Source organism: Bombus terrestris, chromosome 4 (genome assembly GCF_910591885.1).
Source record: "Bombus terrestris chromosome 4, iyBomTerr1.2, whole genome shotgun sequence".
In the NCBI taxonomy this organism is placed as follows: Eukaryota; Metazoa; Arthropoda; class Insecta; order Hymenoptera; family Apidae; genus Bombus; species Bombus terrestris.
This window is the reverse complement of record NC_063272.1, coordinates 15,110,211-15,127,734: the sequence shown is the minus strand read 5'-3', so window position 1 is coordinate 15,127,734 and position 17,524 is coordinate 15,110,211. Positions and strand designations below refer to the sequence as shown.

Sequence of the window (17,524 nt, the reverse complement as noted above, 5' to 3'; positions counted from 1 at the left end):
TCGAGCGCCCTTGAATCGTTTTCTCCTCTCGACTCGAAGCGTAGCCCTTCTGGATCTTCCTCCCGTTTTCGGCCTTCCGCGTCGCTATTCCTCTTTCATTCTACGTTCATTTAGAGTAACGTTCATTTCTCGGCTCTTCCGTTTCAGATAAACATGGAAGCTGTCACGTCGACCGATTACGATTCGTCCAATCTCAGCAGAAATTTTAATCAGGTGGGCTTCAACACTTACAACTACTCGCAGTTCGAGGAGAAATATAAGCCGCGGCAAGTGTTCAAGTACGGCGACGAGTACCTGGAGTACGGTCGTAACTCGGTCAGACTGGGGCTGAACGAGAGGTTCGCGAGATTATCGTCGAGGCATCAAGACGGTGTCGGGAAAATCGATCAGAGGTACTTGCGGAGTCACTCGCAGCCCGAGAGACAGCATCATTCGACCCACGAGACACGATCCAAGTCGCAAGACTCGCGAGAATTAACTTTCTATCAGATCGATCCGCCCGTCAGAGCGGAGAACGTCCAACATCATTCGAAGGCTCATCGTTCCGCGGTAGAGAAGGGCCAGGGCAAAAAAGAACTGACCTTCTACGAGATCGATGGGCCCGCGACGCAAGAAAAGGCTAAAGACGGCAAGTTCGAGAGCTGCAAGGACAGAAGCGACAAACGGGACAAGTCGCACACCGTTCAGGAAAAAGCGATCCCTCCGAAGCACGCGAAGCAGGGCCATCAGGAACAGAAGACGAGCGCGCCGCCTAACTATCAGCTGAATAGATCGCAGTCTGACCTAACGGAATGTCAACTGCCAAATTATTACAGGCATCAGAACAATCCTTACATCGATCCACCCAAGTACAGACAATTCGACAGACCGCCCAAGTATCAGGAGACGCCGCCGAGGTCCGAACCGCCTCCAAAGTACTCGGAAGTAGCTAGACGCCAGGACGATTACAAACGCGTGCAGGTGAGTCCGACTCTCGTATGTATAATTGCGTTTCTCTTATGTTGCCAAAAATCATTTTCCTGTTCCCTGGATTCCTACATTTCCAGTTTCCTGCGGGAATCGAGTTTTCACGAATTCAGAACAATTAGCGGTAACGCGTAATGTTGTCAATTGGACAGGAGGACAGGAGCAAACGACAAGGTGGAGGAGTAGGAGGTGGAGGAGGAGGAGGAACAGGAGGAGGGAGTATAGGTACCGGTACCGGTGGTGGCGTTGGCGGTGGCGGCAGCGGCGGTGGTGGTAACTCCAGCAGGGGAACCGGCGGCACTCATGGCGCCGAGACGCCCTCTAATCTGGCCAGTATCACGCCAACCGCGCGAGAAGCAACACGCGGTCCTTCATCGCGGTCGCGACTCCCGTACAAGTCGTGCGACACGCGTTGCCCGAACAACAATAACAATAATAACTCGAGCAAGGAGGAGACGTACGAGGATGATACCGAGGACTGCGAAGTGATATCGTCGTCGAGGTGTCACGCGGACTCGTCCAAATCGTTCCACCATCATCAAAATCGGTCTTGCGGAATCGGTGTGGGAAACGGTGGTGGTGGTTGTGGTACCGTTTCTGCTAATGTTTGCCACGGTGGTTCCGGTGTGCCGTGCGATTCGTCGACGTGCGACCGATACAAGGGTGCCGTGGATTCTTTGCTGAAGGCTAGTGAGGCGGTGCAAGGACGTTTGTGCGATAGATCGATGTTGAAGATCGAGAAACCGTCGACGAAGGCAGTTCTTCACGGTATCGAGGGCATCGGAAAGTGCGGGGATAGAATGAAATCGGCCCAAGAACTCGGTTACGGGAAGCACGAGACCGGCAAGTCTAAGAGTCACGATGTCGGTCACGGGTTCAAGGTCGAGAACATTAAGTACTACGGCGAGTTAAAGGGTTACGATTTTAAATCGTACGGGACTATCGATAAGCCGACGGTTGTTTCTGCCCACGAGAAATCGCATTTGCACGGGCCGGAGAAGAACGGTCACGAGAAGTGTCACTCGAAAACGTCCTCCTCGTCCGCGATGCAGAGTTACGGCCTGTCCAAGGTCGCCGGTGAACGTCCAGCGGAGAAGAGCGTGTACGCCGATCACTATTATCACCGATCGTCGCACTCGAAGCCGCAAAGCGCGTATCAAGTGTACCAGGAGACCAAGTACTCGTACAACGTGAGCGGGGTACCAGGGACGCCGGCGCAGGCCAGCGCAGCCGCAGCTTTCTTCGCAAGGTCAGTTACTCAATCAACTATACTACTCGCGATCACGCGCGTCCACCTGTTTCCGCTAAAGATTTACGACTCTGCCGTTCATTCTTCTCTGGTCATTGTTCCTTCTGGCTATCTGTAATTGTCCACTGTCTGACTACCGTTTGTTTACGCGACGCCTCCTTCGGCTGGACGTTCGTTCGGTTGCGAAACAGAACTTATCGTTTACCTTTGACGAAACGTATCGTCGTGTGACACGGAATATTCCTGTAAGCCATTCGTCCATTCGCCCCTCTTCTATTCCGAAATCGTAGCTTTCCACGTATTGCTTTTGCTTATTGCTTAACGCGTATTGCTTTTTATTTGTTTCGTTTTTTGTCACTAATCAGAGTCTAGCAATTTTCTTTTCATTTTCGCGAGCGCCGTTCTTAATACGTTGGCACGGAAACAGACCATCGAGTTCTGAAAACAAAGCGAACTGGAGCCAATTAAACATCCAAGGGCTCGATTCTCTCTGTTCTCGTGTGCGTGACGCGAGGGCCTGAAAGGAAGAAGGAGTTGCGTTCTCGCGAACAATCGTCGATTCACAGGGTACAGGTTCTCAAAGGTAACGGTTGCGAGCTGCGCAGAGGGTTGCTGCAGATTTTCTCGAGACGTCTGGACCTTTGATCTCCGGGGCACGCGTCTTCGACAAACGATCTTAGAACGAAAAGCGTGCAGCTGGGGGCTCGCGTGAGAGCGTTTGGTCGAGCATAAATCGCATGTGGTTTACGCGGCGGGATAAACCTCTTCTCGGGTATATGCGTGTTTTCCCTTTAACCCTAGCCGCGACCTACCTGTCTGTAATAAACCTTACCTCTGGCTGGATGCTGCGAAGTCGAATGGCATTCTTCGTGTATTTTGTATCCGTGTTCGCGGGTATCGAGATCGCGCACGCAGTGCAAACCGACTGCGTCGACACGGTGCACGATCGCAGTTGTCCGCGAGCGCTATGTCGAGTTATTAGCCGAAGGTAATTACCAGCGGCGCGGTTAATAACGATCTATCGCGAAATCGAGGCTTTCTCAATCGCTGCCATTAATACACGATCCCGGGAAAAGGCGCGCGGTACTTTGTGGAAAGAAAAATTACGCTCTGGAATGTCCCGTGGCGTGCGTCGCGCGTTAACGAAAGGTAAGGCTTCGCGATTTCGAAGAATATTCCAGATCCGGGAGCAGAAGTAATCGCGAACGACCAGCGCCTGTCGCGATAAAAGTTTTCTGGAATGCGTTTTCCTCGAGCTAGTGCTGGCGATCGGTGACGATAAACGCCGTCGCGATTCTCGCTCGATCGGACTTTAAACGGCCGAACAGGCAATCGTATATCGTTAATGGATCGTGGCGTCGGCAATACAGTGGTCCTCGAACGTGATCGTGACCCGGCTGCGAGAACGATTCCGATGGACTCGTCTCACGAGAGAGTGGCGCCTCGCGTCCTTCCTCTTTCTTTCATTGTTCGCTATCCTTCGTTGTTCGTACCGGGATTCGTTGGAATCGGTGTTTACCGTCTCGTAGGAAGTGGCCGAGTGCGACGAGAATTGAAATTAATCGCGCTTCGGCCAGCCATACGACGTATCTGCCGTTTCTTTGTACGACTACTGGTTTGAACGGTGAACGCGCAAGGATCATTCTGTCCGCTGTTTTCGAACCAACCGGTACCGGAGACAATCGCCAGCGAAACGATTTTGCGAATTTATTTTGAGCCCCGAGCGCGAAACTTGTCTCGTTTCGAACGAGATCCGCCTTCCTTTTCCCTCGATATTCCCTCGTTCTCGTCCATGATCGGTCGCCATGTATACCGGTAGTCTGTGGCAAAGTATTTGGTCGTTGCGAATACAGCCACCTCTCGAAGTTGCCGGAATACGAGTGTCGTCCCGTTACTTTCGAACTTCATGAATATTCGGCGTGGCTTCGTCGTCTCGCGTTCGGGGATCGAAAGGAACGAGTATAGCCACTTGTATTACGGCAGGCAACGAGCTTTTTTTCTTCCAGGCTTCTTCTTCTTCTTCCTCGTGTTATCTCCACGCGTCAATTTCCCGATGGGTTTGCCCGGGGACTGAAGTGAACTTGGAATTTCACAAGTTCACCGGAGCGGTTCTAGAAGAGATTCTAGCGAAGCTGACGCGACAGATAAAATTGACCAAGGGTGGGTGCAGGTCGCGTTCCCTTGTCCATGGGGGGTAAAGCACGGAGTGAGGGAAGGTGTGAAACAGAGAGAGGACGCGAGGCGAAGAAGGCGGTGGGCCAAGTCCGCCCGTATTGTTAACCGTCGTGATTTTATTGGCCCTTTATATTGCCTTCACGCTTCTCCCCTCCGTTTCTCGACTCGATGTTCGACTCTTCCTCCGGCCGCCGGGGGCTTCTCTTTATTTCCCTGTCCTTTATTTCAGCAACGTTTCGCCTCTCGAAACGTGCTCCGGTTGCCTCGGAACGATTTTTACGAGACGATCGCTCGCCGCCTCTCTGGAAATTGCAATGTCGAGCTTCGAGGAATAACCTCCTTCGCGACACTGTGTCGCATGTTTTCGTCGAAATATCGGCAGAGAAAGAGCATAGGGGGAGGGGGAACAAGAATGTGAATTAACTTGAAAGGAAACGATCGGACGAAGTTGATATTGAAATGCATCGATGTGTACTCACGGTTTAACTCCGCTGCGCTCGATGAGCGCATAATATAACAGGGACCGGTGACTGTTCGATGAGAAGCGACGCGTTGAAAGAGAATCGACGAAACGAAGGGAAACATCCGGAGTTCTCTTGGTTGAATGACACACGCTCTCTTCTATACATACGTACTCGTATTTATGCCTGCGACGACGTTTGTCTGTGGTTCGTAGAACGGAGTCTAGTCTCGTGCGCGCGTCACCAGATCTTATCGTCGATAGGAGAGTGGTCCTTAATTGGACAGGTGACATTTCCTCTTCAGTTTTCTCGCGTAATTCTCTCGACTCTCTGTTCCTCGCCGAAAGGACTGTTTCTTCTCACGAAGATTGCTCCCGTCGCTGTTCGACTATTTTGGAGGCAACGTATCGACGTGGTTGATTCTCGATCGCGATTTATTAAACAAAATTTTTCTTTTTCCTGGACAGAGAGAATAATCGCACGAAAATCAAGAGATGAATTCTCTTGCGCCTTGAGAAGCGGTATCTCGAGTTAACAAGTGTCGGTGAACTCGAAAAGAGGTGGATGGAAGATGCAGAAATGACCTCGAAGGCTGGGGCGCCGGTCCACACCGGCCGAATATATCCGGTAGGTCACCGTGGGTTTGAACTCTTCGTTCAACAGGTAGCGCTCTCGTAGTCCGGGTTTGCCAGCGACCCGTCCCTCTCCATTATATTCATATCATGTAAATGCGCCCTACCGCTCCGGCTGCCTCCTATTTTCCACCCTTGCACCAGACCAGACGCGAGCCTGTACCAAACAGACAGAGAGGAAACGAGTACCTTCGCGAGACGAGAACGGTGTATAGAGAGAAACGGAGAGAAAAAGAGAGACGAATACCGTGGAAGAAGAGAATTGGTCGGGATGACGAGGAGGTCGGGAAAAGAGATGGAAAGAGATGAGAGGTACATCGAGATGGGAGAAGGTAGAACTCTACTTTGCATTTATTCTAATGGGATAATACTCGGTGTCTTGGCACCCGGTCGTGGCACCTCGTTTAGTATAATAATTCCTGCAGAATACATCCGCTCCGCGATACCTCTGATTATCTTCGTCGAAGGGGGTTCATATTTTTCTTTTTTCTTCACGAGTCAAGCGTGTTCTTGTATAAGTGAATGCAGGCACGCTAGGCGCCCAGTGTCGTCGCGTGGGCGACACGTACGTAGGCCTGTCCATCTTTTCTTTTATAACGCCAGCCAGTGTTAACGCATCGACTATTAAGTTAAGCGACGTCCGTATGTCACTGTAATACCTACATGGGTCGGCCGGCTATAAAGAATCACCGAAATCACGCTAAAAGGTTCCCAGGAATTAATCTTCTATTTAAAACGACCGTTTCATCTCGTGTCCACGCTTCGTTAACGATCGCCGGACGTTGGGTGGAATTCTTGGCTCGAAATCGCGGCTCGAGCCACTCGGCCAACGAGATGTTCGTCTTCTTGTAGACACGCGTTGATAAGCTAGCTCCGTGTTGTCGGTGTACAATTTGTTCCCTCGTTCACGTTTCCGCTTAATTTTCGGGTCCCGTTGGTTGCCGATCGGTAAAACGGAGGGCCGGTTTTGCCCGGTCCCGATTGAGACCTCGATTTCGCCAATTAGAAGAGAAATGCGCGTATTACGTCGATTAACCGTCGGAATCTTAACGAGTTTCACGAGCGATTATTAAAAGCCGATAGCTGTGGATGAGCGCGTGTACATCGAGCCGCAAAACGGAGCCAATCGACAGGGTACGGAGAAGAGAAAGAGATTCAGAAAGAAACCAGATAGAGGGGCGAAGTTTGTAATTATCTTGCCGGACGTAGTTGCGGCTACGCGAGCCAATGCGAGCGAGCAATTATGTCACGCTTCGGTATCGATATTACTTTTCAATTTGATCCTGATGGAAGTACACCGCTCGTCTCTTCACCGTTCGCCACAACAACGTCCCCGTTTCGTTAGTTCTCGCTCGTTCTTCCTCTCCCCTTTCATCCTCAGTTTTTTACTCGGTTCTCGCGACGCTCCCGTTCATCATTCTCTGCGCTGTTCGTGACGCCAATTAACGGACGGCGACGTGCAACGCGAACACCTATGATTAGCTGGTTAAGTCGGCGCGATGCGGATATTGAAATCGCACGTTGGTGTAATTACGAAAAAGGAACGACCAGATCGGGTACTTGGTGAACTTGGCCTAAATTACCGCCACGCTAAGTGGCTTCTACTCCGTTTATTATTTATGGAATAATAACGGCAATACGGTCCAACGTATCTGCTCCTGGAACCAGCCACCGTTTACGTTGCTTCTCCCTCGTAATTCTAACGCGGTGCAACGAACGCGTTACCGTTTGTCGTTTAATATTCCCGTATTACAATGATCTCTTTACGACGCTAATGATCTTTCACAAAATCTGTCTTTCAGCCGTGATACTTTTATCGTGCGGCAGAAAGTTGCAGAACGTGCTCGTTGTTATTCCTACGCTCTCATTTTGTATTCATTTAGTTCGATAAGCGACGATCGCACGATAAACTCGAGTGAAATTGAAGTCTATTACTGCGACACCTGTCGTGCGTAATTTCTACGTTGAAAAAACTGTCTCGATAGTCGGCCATGTAAAACTGTAACGGCTGATAGGTAATAATTAACGAAGCACATCACGCGGCTATCTCAATTTTCGAACGGAATCAGAAATTACGATTAAAACGCAAGTTAAACGACTGGTGTATGGAGAAGCGGTGCATCGTACGTGACCGAGCTTTCTCGTACCTGTCGCGATAGCAGGGCTGGCGCGAGAGTCATTAGTTATCCAGCATTATAGCCCAGAAACGATTCGAATCAATTTGGAGGTTCGTAACCCCCGGTATACGTGGGTTTCGTGACCGCTCCATATATCACCGGACGTTGGCCAAACGATGCAGTCTGGGAACCAGGCCGAAAGAGAGAGATTGAAATTTTCTTTGAACGTCCAGATTTCCGAAAGGTTCGAGGGGAAAAACGATCCTGACGAGGGCGCAATTTCGCCGGGTCTATTCAACGTGAAGGGTTCTTCGGTTTTTCCGCACGGACCAAGTTAAATTGTTTTTTAAAATAAAGGTCTTGAAGGTTTACGGCGTTGATTGTTCGGCCTTCGTACGTCGGTCGTATCGAGGCAAATTGCACGGGAGACGGCTGAAAAGAAGCGGACGTCACCGCGATCGTGCGTCTCGACCGGGACAATGACGCGGTGAATTGTGCCGGGGAATTTGCATACATGTAAATTGAACGTACACGAGGCTCGCATCGACGCGCGCTGTAATTATCAATTATTTTCAGCCGTTGTATTCGCGATGTTAATTTAACCTGGCGACCTCTCACGGGCCTCCATGTAAATGACTTTCCAGTTTTTCGCGACTCGTTTATTCGATCGATTAACTCGTTTCTTGTTAAAAGAGAAATTTTCTATCGTTGAACGAGAAAGGAAAAAGGAATGGCGCCACCGTGAATAGTCGCGGAGCGAGTCTCGTATCCCGTATTTTCTAGACCTCTCGTCGCGAATCCGACGTTACTATACAAATATTTTACGATTACGAAGCTTACCAAAGCTTACCAAAGCGAGCATGCCGGAGGAACGGACAGAATTTAAACGACGGTCGACCATTTAGTCGCTCGAATCACGTGCGCCAAGAATTTTTCGCGGGACTTGCGCCTCGCGATTTTCTCATGGCCATTCCGTCTGTTTGATTATGACAAAGGCGACCCTGGTTGGCCAGAGAAGAGTTTGAAAATGTATTTTCCGGAACCGGCACCGAGACAATGGTGCCGCCACACTGATATTTAATTACGAGTATGTTCCGGCTAGCGAAAAAGAGATGAAGCGCCGGCTTTGTTTATGAATACGCGCTGAGCGCAGGGGACTTTATGAAAATACGTCCTACAATGGAACTAATAACGTGAAACGCAATATGCTTTGTAGATCGCAGCGTATACTAACAAGAAAATGGTAAACGGAGAACGTGGATCGAGCCGAAGTCATCGTCCCTAGAACGCTACGCTAAATTTCCAAGCAAATTTTGGTTTTCTTCGCTGGCCAGTAAAAATTTCTCACGCTGTATAGCACACCAACTACGTGTACGCGTATGTAATATTCGTTTCGAAACACGAAAATATCTTCGTCGAGACCTTTCGTCCGATCGTTTTCTAGATTCAATTATAGATCCTCGACTACGCCTAAGAAAAAGGTCGGTCGCGTTGATAAATCAGTGCGGCGAGAACATTCGTGCCGTGATATAGTCGTAGCTTGTTTCACCTTCTCCCTTCCGGGGCAAAGTGTCACGATTTCGTAGATAATAACGCCAACTAGACCAGTTTCGTCATATTTCAGCCGCACTCCTTGCTTTGTACGTCGTAAATACGCGCGCCAAAAACTGCTTCACTCTCGGCGACAATCCTCAAACGGGTCCTCTCGAGAGCAGCAGAGATTTCTTTTACGAACCGGCGGAACTCGATCGATTTATTCGCCTTTTCTCGCGTTTATTACGGTATCGCGGACGATTCGAGAAAACGAAGGATCGCGTAAGTAACGGATGACGATGAGACGACGCGTATACGCGAGGAATTGACGCGCCGGGAATCGCCACGACGATGTAACGAACAGCTCAATTAGACGCGCCGTAAAATGCAAATGTATGCGCGTGCCGACTTCTCGAACGTGCTAGGCAAGCTTTTCTTGCGCGAAACGTGCACGCGTGTTTCGCGTGATGATGCGATCGAGACCGAGGCTGACCGCCCTCGAATTTGTTATTCGTTTCGCGGATACCACTCGCCAGCCTTTCTGCAAAGGGTTCTCATAAGCTCGGTGAAATTTTGAGATCTACACGCGTGCAAGACGACTCGCGATATTAGCATTTCGCTTCCATCTCGAAGCTCCATGGAACGCGAAAAAAGGCGAACTTCAACGGGAATAATGTTCAAAGGATATTAAAATTTCACGGGTACTGGCTCCTTTGAAAATTCCCGCCGTATCGAATGCCCATCGTTGTGTACACGTACGCGTATGTATATATATTGTATATATATATATATATATATATATACACATACACACGCGCGCGCATGCATACACGTTCGAAACAGCTACTTACTAGACACAGTAACATACGCGTTTGTGATTCAGCGCGTAGGTAGAAAAGTCGTTCGTCCGTAACCAAACGGATGTAATAACTTTAATTGTTAATTAACGCTGGCTTTGTGTCGGACACCGAGGAAGCCCTGCCCCCCTCTGCTCGAATATTGCTTTACCGTGCTTTGTTCTTTGCCCGTGGAACTCTTTGCGATTCAAATGTCATTTCCTAAGTCTCGCGTCGCAGAGGTAATTAATACCCTTGAATTTAATAACACCAAGTCTGCGGGTACCTAGCTGGATGAAGATTTATGTTTTTAATTAGCGCCGGTCCGCTCTCTGTCGTTTAATTATGATCCCCTGCACACGGACCTTTGAATTTCCCGCGTTTGAACTACGCTATTTGTGCCGACTAAATCCACTTTTCTTTCAGCGAGCGCGCGTCTCTTGTTCAGGCCTGATTAGGTTCATTCGCGATTGCAGCTGTCGATGCGTTTGTCTCTTGTAATTGGCTCGTTTAACAGAAATTTTTATCGCACGATCTTGTCTCGTTCATCGGGACAGAAAAATGTCTATCAATTGTAAATGCTTGTCGAGTCGTTTAGAGAGTCATTCGGCAGGGTTTATCATCACGCTGTGATCTTAATCGGAGTTCCGTCTGTCATGAAATTAGACGATAAAAATCTGAAAGCCGAGCTAATTATCGAAAATTAAGAAAGAGCGAACCCAGTGAAATAGGAGATAATCAAGGATGATTGAAATTCCATTGGAACGATGGATCGTACTCGGTGTCAAGGTGAAAGCCGGCGAGTAGGATTTGTCAATCCAGCCGGTTGCATAGGAGGGTGGATCTCATAGAATTCGTGCAGCGTAACTTTTTACGTAACACGATGGTCGATTCATCATCCTGGCCACTCGATCAACGCCATGCGGATGTTGCTCTAAAAAGAATCTACCGAAGAGGAAGAAGAAGAAGAAGAGGAAGAAAAAGGAGGCGGATGATGAAGTCGTCCGGCTAAAACACTTTTACAGTGTGTGGCGTCTGTTCGATTCTTTAAACTCCAAGCAAAAGTATCCTCTCTCGTTCGCCGTCGATACCAATTGAAAAGTCAAAAAAAAAAAAAAAAGCAAGACGAGAAAAGTACGTTTTACCGGCGGAACGATAATGTTTCACGCGGAATCTCGTTAACGGTTAAAACAAGAAGGGGAAAGGCGTCTTTTTCCCGAGGTTTGTCCGTCAATCTTCGTCGCTGGGTGCGGCATTAGTACGCCAGTCAGGTAGGATCGGTTACGCGGAGATCTCTCCCGCCATGGTGTCACAAGATCGGACGAAGATAGAGAGAAAGCGATTGCCCGATGACCAGATGTATTAAGATCGAATTTAGGGACGGATCGGCGTCCTGATGGATCGTTTGTCGATTACGTGGTCTAATCCGACTACTATGACTACGGTAAACTAGGGTCACCGGGACATAATTTGTCATTCCGGTCTTGTTCGCGGTCCCTCGTCCCCGCCGGATCGAATCGACGTCGCCTCCAGAAATATTCTTGTTTTCCTTTCTGATCGCGGAGAAAAATGGTCTCGTAATTTTCCTCGTGGTTTTCACCGTTTTCCCCCTTCTAAGCGAGACTGGTAACGAGTCCTCGATCATCGTTAAACATTTTAAGGGACGCATAAAGCTCGGAGAAATGCGATAAAACGCACGAATGTAACGCGATATATCGAGCAGGTAGCAGAGTTTCTTGCGGTAGGCGAAGGCTAAAACCGATACGGTTTACGAGGAGGCGCGATGTGCCACGTTTGCAGGAAAATTTAGGGAAGATCGCGGCTCGTAACGTTAAGAATCGTACACGAGCATGGTCCATTAAGCGCGCGAATATTTCGTACGTGTGTCGGGCTCGCGACAACCTTCTTTCGGGCTGCGTATCTCGCGCATCGAGATGTCGGTCCACGATACGACCAGCAATATACGCGAACAACTTCGAACGATGCTTCTCCAACTGAATACGGGATACGACACTGAAACGTGTGTCGACTCCGATCTCAATTCGGCTATGCCGGGTCACCTGGCGCCATTTAAGGGTCTCGTTCCCTTCTATCGTTCGGAGTGCAGCTTTTTTTGAAATTTTCTCCGTAATTTTATACGAGCAGAACGAGCTTATCGGCGGGCTATCTCGAACCAGATGCGATCGTCTGCGATCGTCGTGCACAGCTTTCCTTTAGCGAGTCTCCGTAGAATGGTAGCTCCAGGCAACCCTTGGCGCAGTTATAGTTGGATAACGTCTAATAGATGCGCCTTCGTATCTTTAGATAGAATTTTAAAGCCAGAGCGTATAAGATTAGATCGATGCATTGAGGTTTACAGGGTTCTTCGTCGTGAATCGAGGCTGGAAGCTAAGCCGCGGTGATCTACGAAACGGAGAAGAAGACGTACTCTCACTGTGTTTGTTCGTTACTGATACACGGCTAGAGAAACGAGAATGATTAATGGCCGTTAGCTACGGTGAAGGCAGTGTCGCGTGTAAGAAGATCAAGACATTGTTACAAAGTACACTATCTCCAACACTTCGTTCTGCGACGGTTTTTCCTCAACTTAATTTCCCAATGACTTGGAAGGTAAAATCTGCCGTGACTATCGGTCACTACTGGACTACTACTATTATTACCACTGCTGCTGATACTACTTGACAACTACTTGGTAACTGTTAGATAAATGTGTTGAAATCGTTCGAAGAAACTAAGCGTCAGGCTTTCACGATGCAGGAAAATCGATAGAATTACGCAAGTGTTAAGTAGACCGCACGCGATAGCCGATCATTCTTTCGCGGGCTGGCGATCGAAGTGGACGCGTGTCCCGTGGAGATAGCGCGGCGAACGTTTGCCGATCGGCATCGAGAATCGAGTATCCTGATGGCCGGGTATCGGCCCTCGAGCGCCGGTAGAGCCGACGATCCTTCAATTAGAAATCTCACGTGGTAGCGGCAACACGAGGCGGCGCGGTGTACATGCCGTTGCTGTTACTGCCATTATCGTTGCCATTATGCACCGCTATTGCTGTTACTCTCGTCGTTATTTTGATAGTCACCCAAGAACGGCTGTCTCTTTTTTATCATCGAGTGCCCGCATCCGTTTCGCACAGGCAACCAGAAAAGTTGCTCCGTGCTTCAAGAATCTTCGTCTGGAGATTGAAATCGAGGTGTTCTCGCTTCGAGAAACGTGTTTGCTTGGAGATTGAAATTTTCTCTAGAGAAAAGGTAGCGGAAGGAGGATCGGGTAAGACGATGATAGAGTTTAATGTTTGAAAGCTTCTCGAGTCGAAATCGCAAGCGAACTAAAGACGCTACATGGTTAGAAAATCTATCTGGCGAAATATCGCGACGGCGGAACCGGCGGCGAGCAATCTTTTCACGAGCATCGAAATCTGATACGCGTCGCGGGGACGTTAAATGATGGAAAAGCTATCCGGCGGAGCACGAGAGTTGGCCCGCTTCGATGTCGATGAAGGAGAATAAATAACGCCCGAGGATTCGGAGCTACGCACATATTCAGCGGGAACGAGAAGGGCAAGGATAAATCCATTTTCTACCGCCACGGAATAAGATATAAGTGTTGTGTCAGTCCCGACCCCTCGAACAGGCTTTCCGCCCAGTTCCGGCCGCATCTTTTGCTTCTTCGTCGAACCGTCCGCCCCCTGCCCCTCCTTCGGCGAAATCCTTGAAACGCTTGCTCGAGATTTCGAGGGTCAGAATTGGGCGCGCGAAAGGTTAGGAATATTTAAGAGCGTCGTTACGAGTCGCAATAGTCTGCCCTTTGCCCTTTTCGAAAGTTAGGGGAACTCGCGGCAAAGCTGTTCCCCGAATCCGACAAAATTTCGGATGCGTTGTTGTGCACGACAAGGGACGAAGAAAATTGCAAGGACAGATTATTTTCTTTTCTTCCCAAAAGAGTGGGAACTAAGAAAATCGCGTGTCTATCCGCGACGATGGTATGCATCGCAGAAATTATTATATTTGCAAATATGCAAGGAAAGGAGAAGGAAAGGGTGGACGCAAACGCGCCGCTGGTGAACGTAACTGCGGGCGGAAAATAACGAGGGCCCGTTCCCCACGAGTCTACGGGGAATATCCGCGCGTCAAGGATCGCGTCACGGTAGTCTGCCAACTGTTTACACTCGGAGGGTGAAGTAAGTGAATAAATTTAATGGGTGGCATCGTCGGCCGACTATGCCGGGGATCCAGCGAAATAATAGATTATTTTCGCCTGTAACTCGAGGCGAGCTCTTCTCCACCTTTCGGTTTAGCCATTGAAACCACCCCGATATCACTGGTAACGGTTCATCGAAATTCAACCGACCGGCAACGAGCAATTAAATCGATTAGCTTTCTCGACACTTGGCGTGGTCAAGACTGGTTGCGGTTTGGCAAAGTGCAACGCGGTAAGCTGCCTGTTTACATCTAGGGGGTTGAAGCGTGTAAATAAAGTTAATGGTTCTAGCAGGTTGGTGGGTGGCGTCGGTAGAGAACGGGCAATTAATTACGAGGGAAAAAGAGAGGGGTCAGAGGCGAGGATTAAAGGTGAACATACGATGAGAGGCAGGGTGATGGTGAATTCGTTGTAGGTTCTGGAGCCGTTGCGGTGGCACGACGTTATCACGGTATCGTGCAATATTGTAATTATATTGCCGCACGTCACGACAGCGCAGCGTAGCGTAGCGACGAAAAAATGCCGTGGCCACGATTCGTCCTGGTGAATGACGGCTATGCTCGGCCGATTACTCCGTTTTCCAGGTCGAGCGTGATTTACCTGCTTCCTCTCCTAGGCGGCGGCGGCGGCAGCGACCTTACAGTCGAACGAATCGCAATCGTTGGAAACGCCTTCCACTGTTGCGTGAAATAACGAAACTGACCTGACCGTACGCCCGTAATATCGTTTCTCGTTGCTCACGATATCCGGACTCGATGTTGCTTATCACCAGTCAACGGCGTCCGCTAATGGGAAAGGGTTGCTGGTGAAAAAGGAGGGACGTTCTCGTGCGCGGAAGTCGATCGACACGGACAGGAACGTAACACCGCTCTGGCTTCCGTTCCCGTAGACATTGTCTCCTGATACAAAGAGCAGCAGTTTACCAGCTAGAACGCTTCGAAGATGAAAGCCTCTTTTCGAGGGATTCGCGGGAACGGAATCGCTATCGTAAATTCCGTGATCGACGCGGAAGTTTGGAACAACGGTTCTGCGGTGAATTTCTCTTCGGGTAGAATATTCCCAGTTCGATTAAACTCCAACTACTTACGTTTAGAATTGAAAATTATGTAGGCCCTTGTTCAACTAGTCTTCTATCTGACTCTGTCAGTTACCGTTAAACTTACCAATCAATCCGCCGAATTCGAGACGTGATCTCGTTTTGGTCGTAATACCTAATCTCCGTATATATATAAATTTTCGATAATATCACTCGCCAAAGCGTACGGTAGAAGACGTCTAGCACGCGCAATCGAGAACGCACAATTCTGCATCTAGTTACGTGCGTGGTAATTATCGTCGAAGGCAGTGGAAGGGGTAGATGCAGGCATCGCCTTATTTGCATTCTGGCGTCTCGAGGCACGTGGAATTCGCGATCTTACTATACAAACTGCACACACATTTCATATATTCTGCGTTGCACACTGAATCGCTGTCGCCTGTACGAGATTTCGCTAGTTGTCGACGCTCAGGCCAACCTCGGCGACGTTAATTACACTGCCAGGTTGCTCCACCGGAGTTGCACGAGTTATCCTCGCGTCGATACGGAATTACGAATCCCAGCTCCGTTTCTTCTGCCAGCTTGCCTCGTTTTTCGTCGTGACACTTTGCCAAGTAGCTCGTTCGTCATTATCGATTGCATTCGATCGAGTTGCTTCGTTTTGGTCGTACGCGGATTGTGACTCGACCAGTGCCATAATTTCTCTGCCGTTCAGGCGTGTTCCTTCGCGTACCGAAGATAGAACGTAATGGAAGTCGTGTTTTCGAGAACGTGACATCGCTGCCTTCCAATAATTACAAAACCTCGCAATCCCCGATGCAGACCAATCAGCTTGCTCTCAAAGTTGAGTAATAGCTGCATCGAGCACGGGATAGTCCTAACTTTCCTAACAACTTTTGTTGATGAAGTGTTAATTACTCGATGTCAGAGTATTCCATGTCACGCAACTTGCGTCCCATCAGCATCCGTGCGTTTCGTACTGTCGTCGTTGTTGTTTACAGATTCCTCCGGATACTTCGTATCGTCGCTCGGAGCCATTTGGGTATTAGGATTGACAGAAAAGAACGACCTAAATAGCTGAATTCATACAGAGGGAACGAAAGCGCATCTAGAGCACCGCAGATCACTCGTGTCGTTACATTTTCCTCCCGATGAGTTTTTAAATTCCCCTTCAACTCGTGTCGTCCGTGTTTGCCAGCGCGCACGATGGCCATTTCGATATTAGAATCAGCCTGAAAGTAGCTACGAGCGGATAGCTCGGTCGACAGGATACGCATTTACTCGCTGAACAAAAGGTTGCATGTTTTTAAAATGGTCAGCCATTCGTTTCGATCATACACATTTAATCCCGATTCTATGGTCGTGAAACCCCGAGGAAACGGGGGCGATCCATGAATTCACGACAACGTCACGCAGAACGATCCGAGGCGAGGATCGAGTTGTGTTTTCGGGGGCGAACGTTTCACGCGTAGACCGCGATCAGTCGTGGTTGTTTATCTGAGATGGAGATTCGACCAGTGCCTCGAGTTGACAGTGTTATGGATCACCGGGGTGCGTGCGCCCGTGCGTGGCTGCGTGCGTGGCTGCGTGCGTGCACTACACGTGCGTGCTCGACTCGCCGTTTGCCCGGAACGTCCGTCAACTCCCTTCGTTCTTCGTCGAGCGAGATCCCTTCCCGCAGCACAGAGTGCCGCCACTAGGTCAAACGGAACGATCACGCTCGATATATCTCGCTACGTGAAACACGAACGGATCGCTATGTGGTGAAACCGAAAATTAGTTCTTTGTCTCCATTCGGACACACCCGGCTCCTTCTGGTATCGATTCTTCCGCTCCGGAACGAATCAACCGCTGTAAACTTTATGGTTGTTTGTTCGTTCTTCGGTGGCCCCTCGTTGTTCCAGGAAATCGTTTTCCGAAATAGTCTGCGAGTGGCTGTCGAAGCTCTATCGATAGCTTCAGCGTGACATAATCGAGTAATACACAGTATGGATTTATTACAAGATCGTTCTCTTGCATCGAAAAGAAAAAAGAAAAAGAACGTTAAAGATCTCCTTCTACCTCCGTTACTTTTGAAGCACGTTATCAAAGTCCGCGATTATTAATAACACGGTGGTAACTCGATCTTGCATTTTCGTGTTGCAACTTCCTGTTGCAGCATTATCGATGCCCGTAGCGTGCTCGCCTGTATTTGTCATCGGCATCGACCAAACGCTAACGCTGCTGGTGGTAGCGAAGGGTTAAAGTGTCGATTAATGACATCGAGTGTTGTCCTCGCAGCTTCCTGGTTCGCGACGGGAGCGGAACTCTGGTCGACGCCGT

General features: G+C 49.2%; 1 protein-coding gene across 4 annotated transcripts in view; it reads left to right on the top strand.

Moving 5' to 3' along the window:
• LOC100651674 overlaps window positions 1-17,524 on the top strand; it is a 256,328-nt gene that overhangs the window by 89,315 nt on the left and 149,489 nt on the right. For all 4 annotated transcript variants that reach the window (XR_002307646.2, XM_020862719.2, XM_020862720.2 and 1 more), the window contains exons 4-5: window positions 148-960; window positions 1,119-2,215. Coding sequence is in view for 3 of the 4 variants with exons in the window: in XM_020862719.2 (XP_020718378.2) it covers window positions 148-960; window positions 1,119-2,215 (1,910 nt within the window). In the remaining variant the exon portion in view is untranslated. The remainder of the gene's footprint in view (window positions 1-147; window positions 961-1,118; window positions 2,216-17,524) is intronic.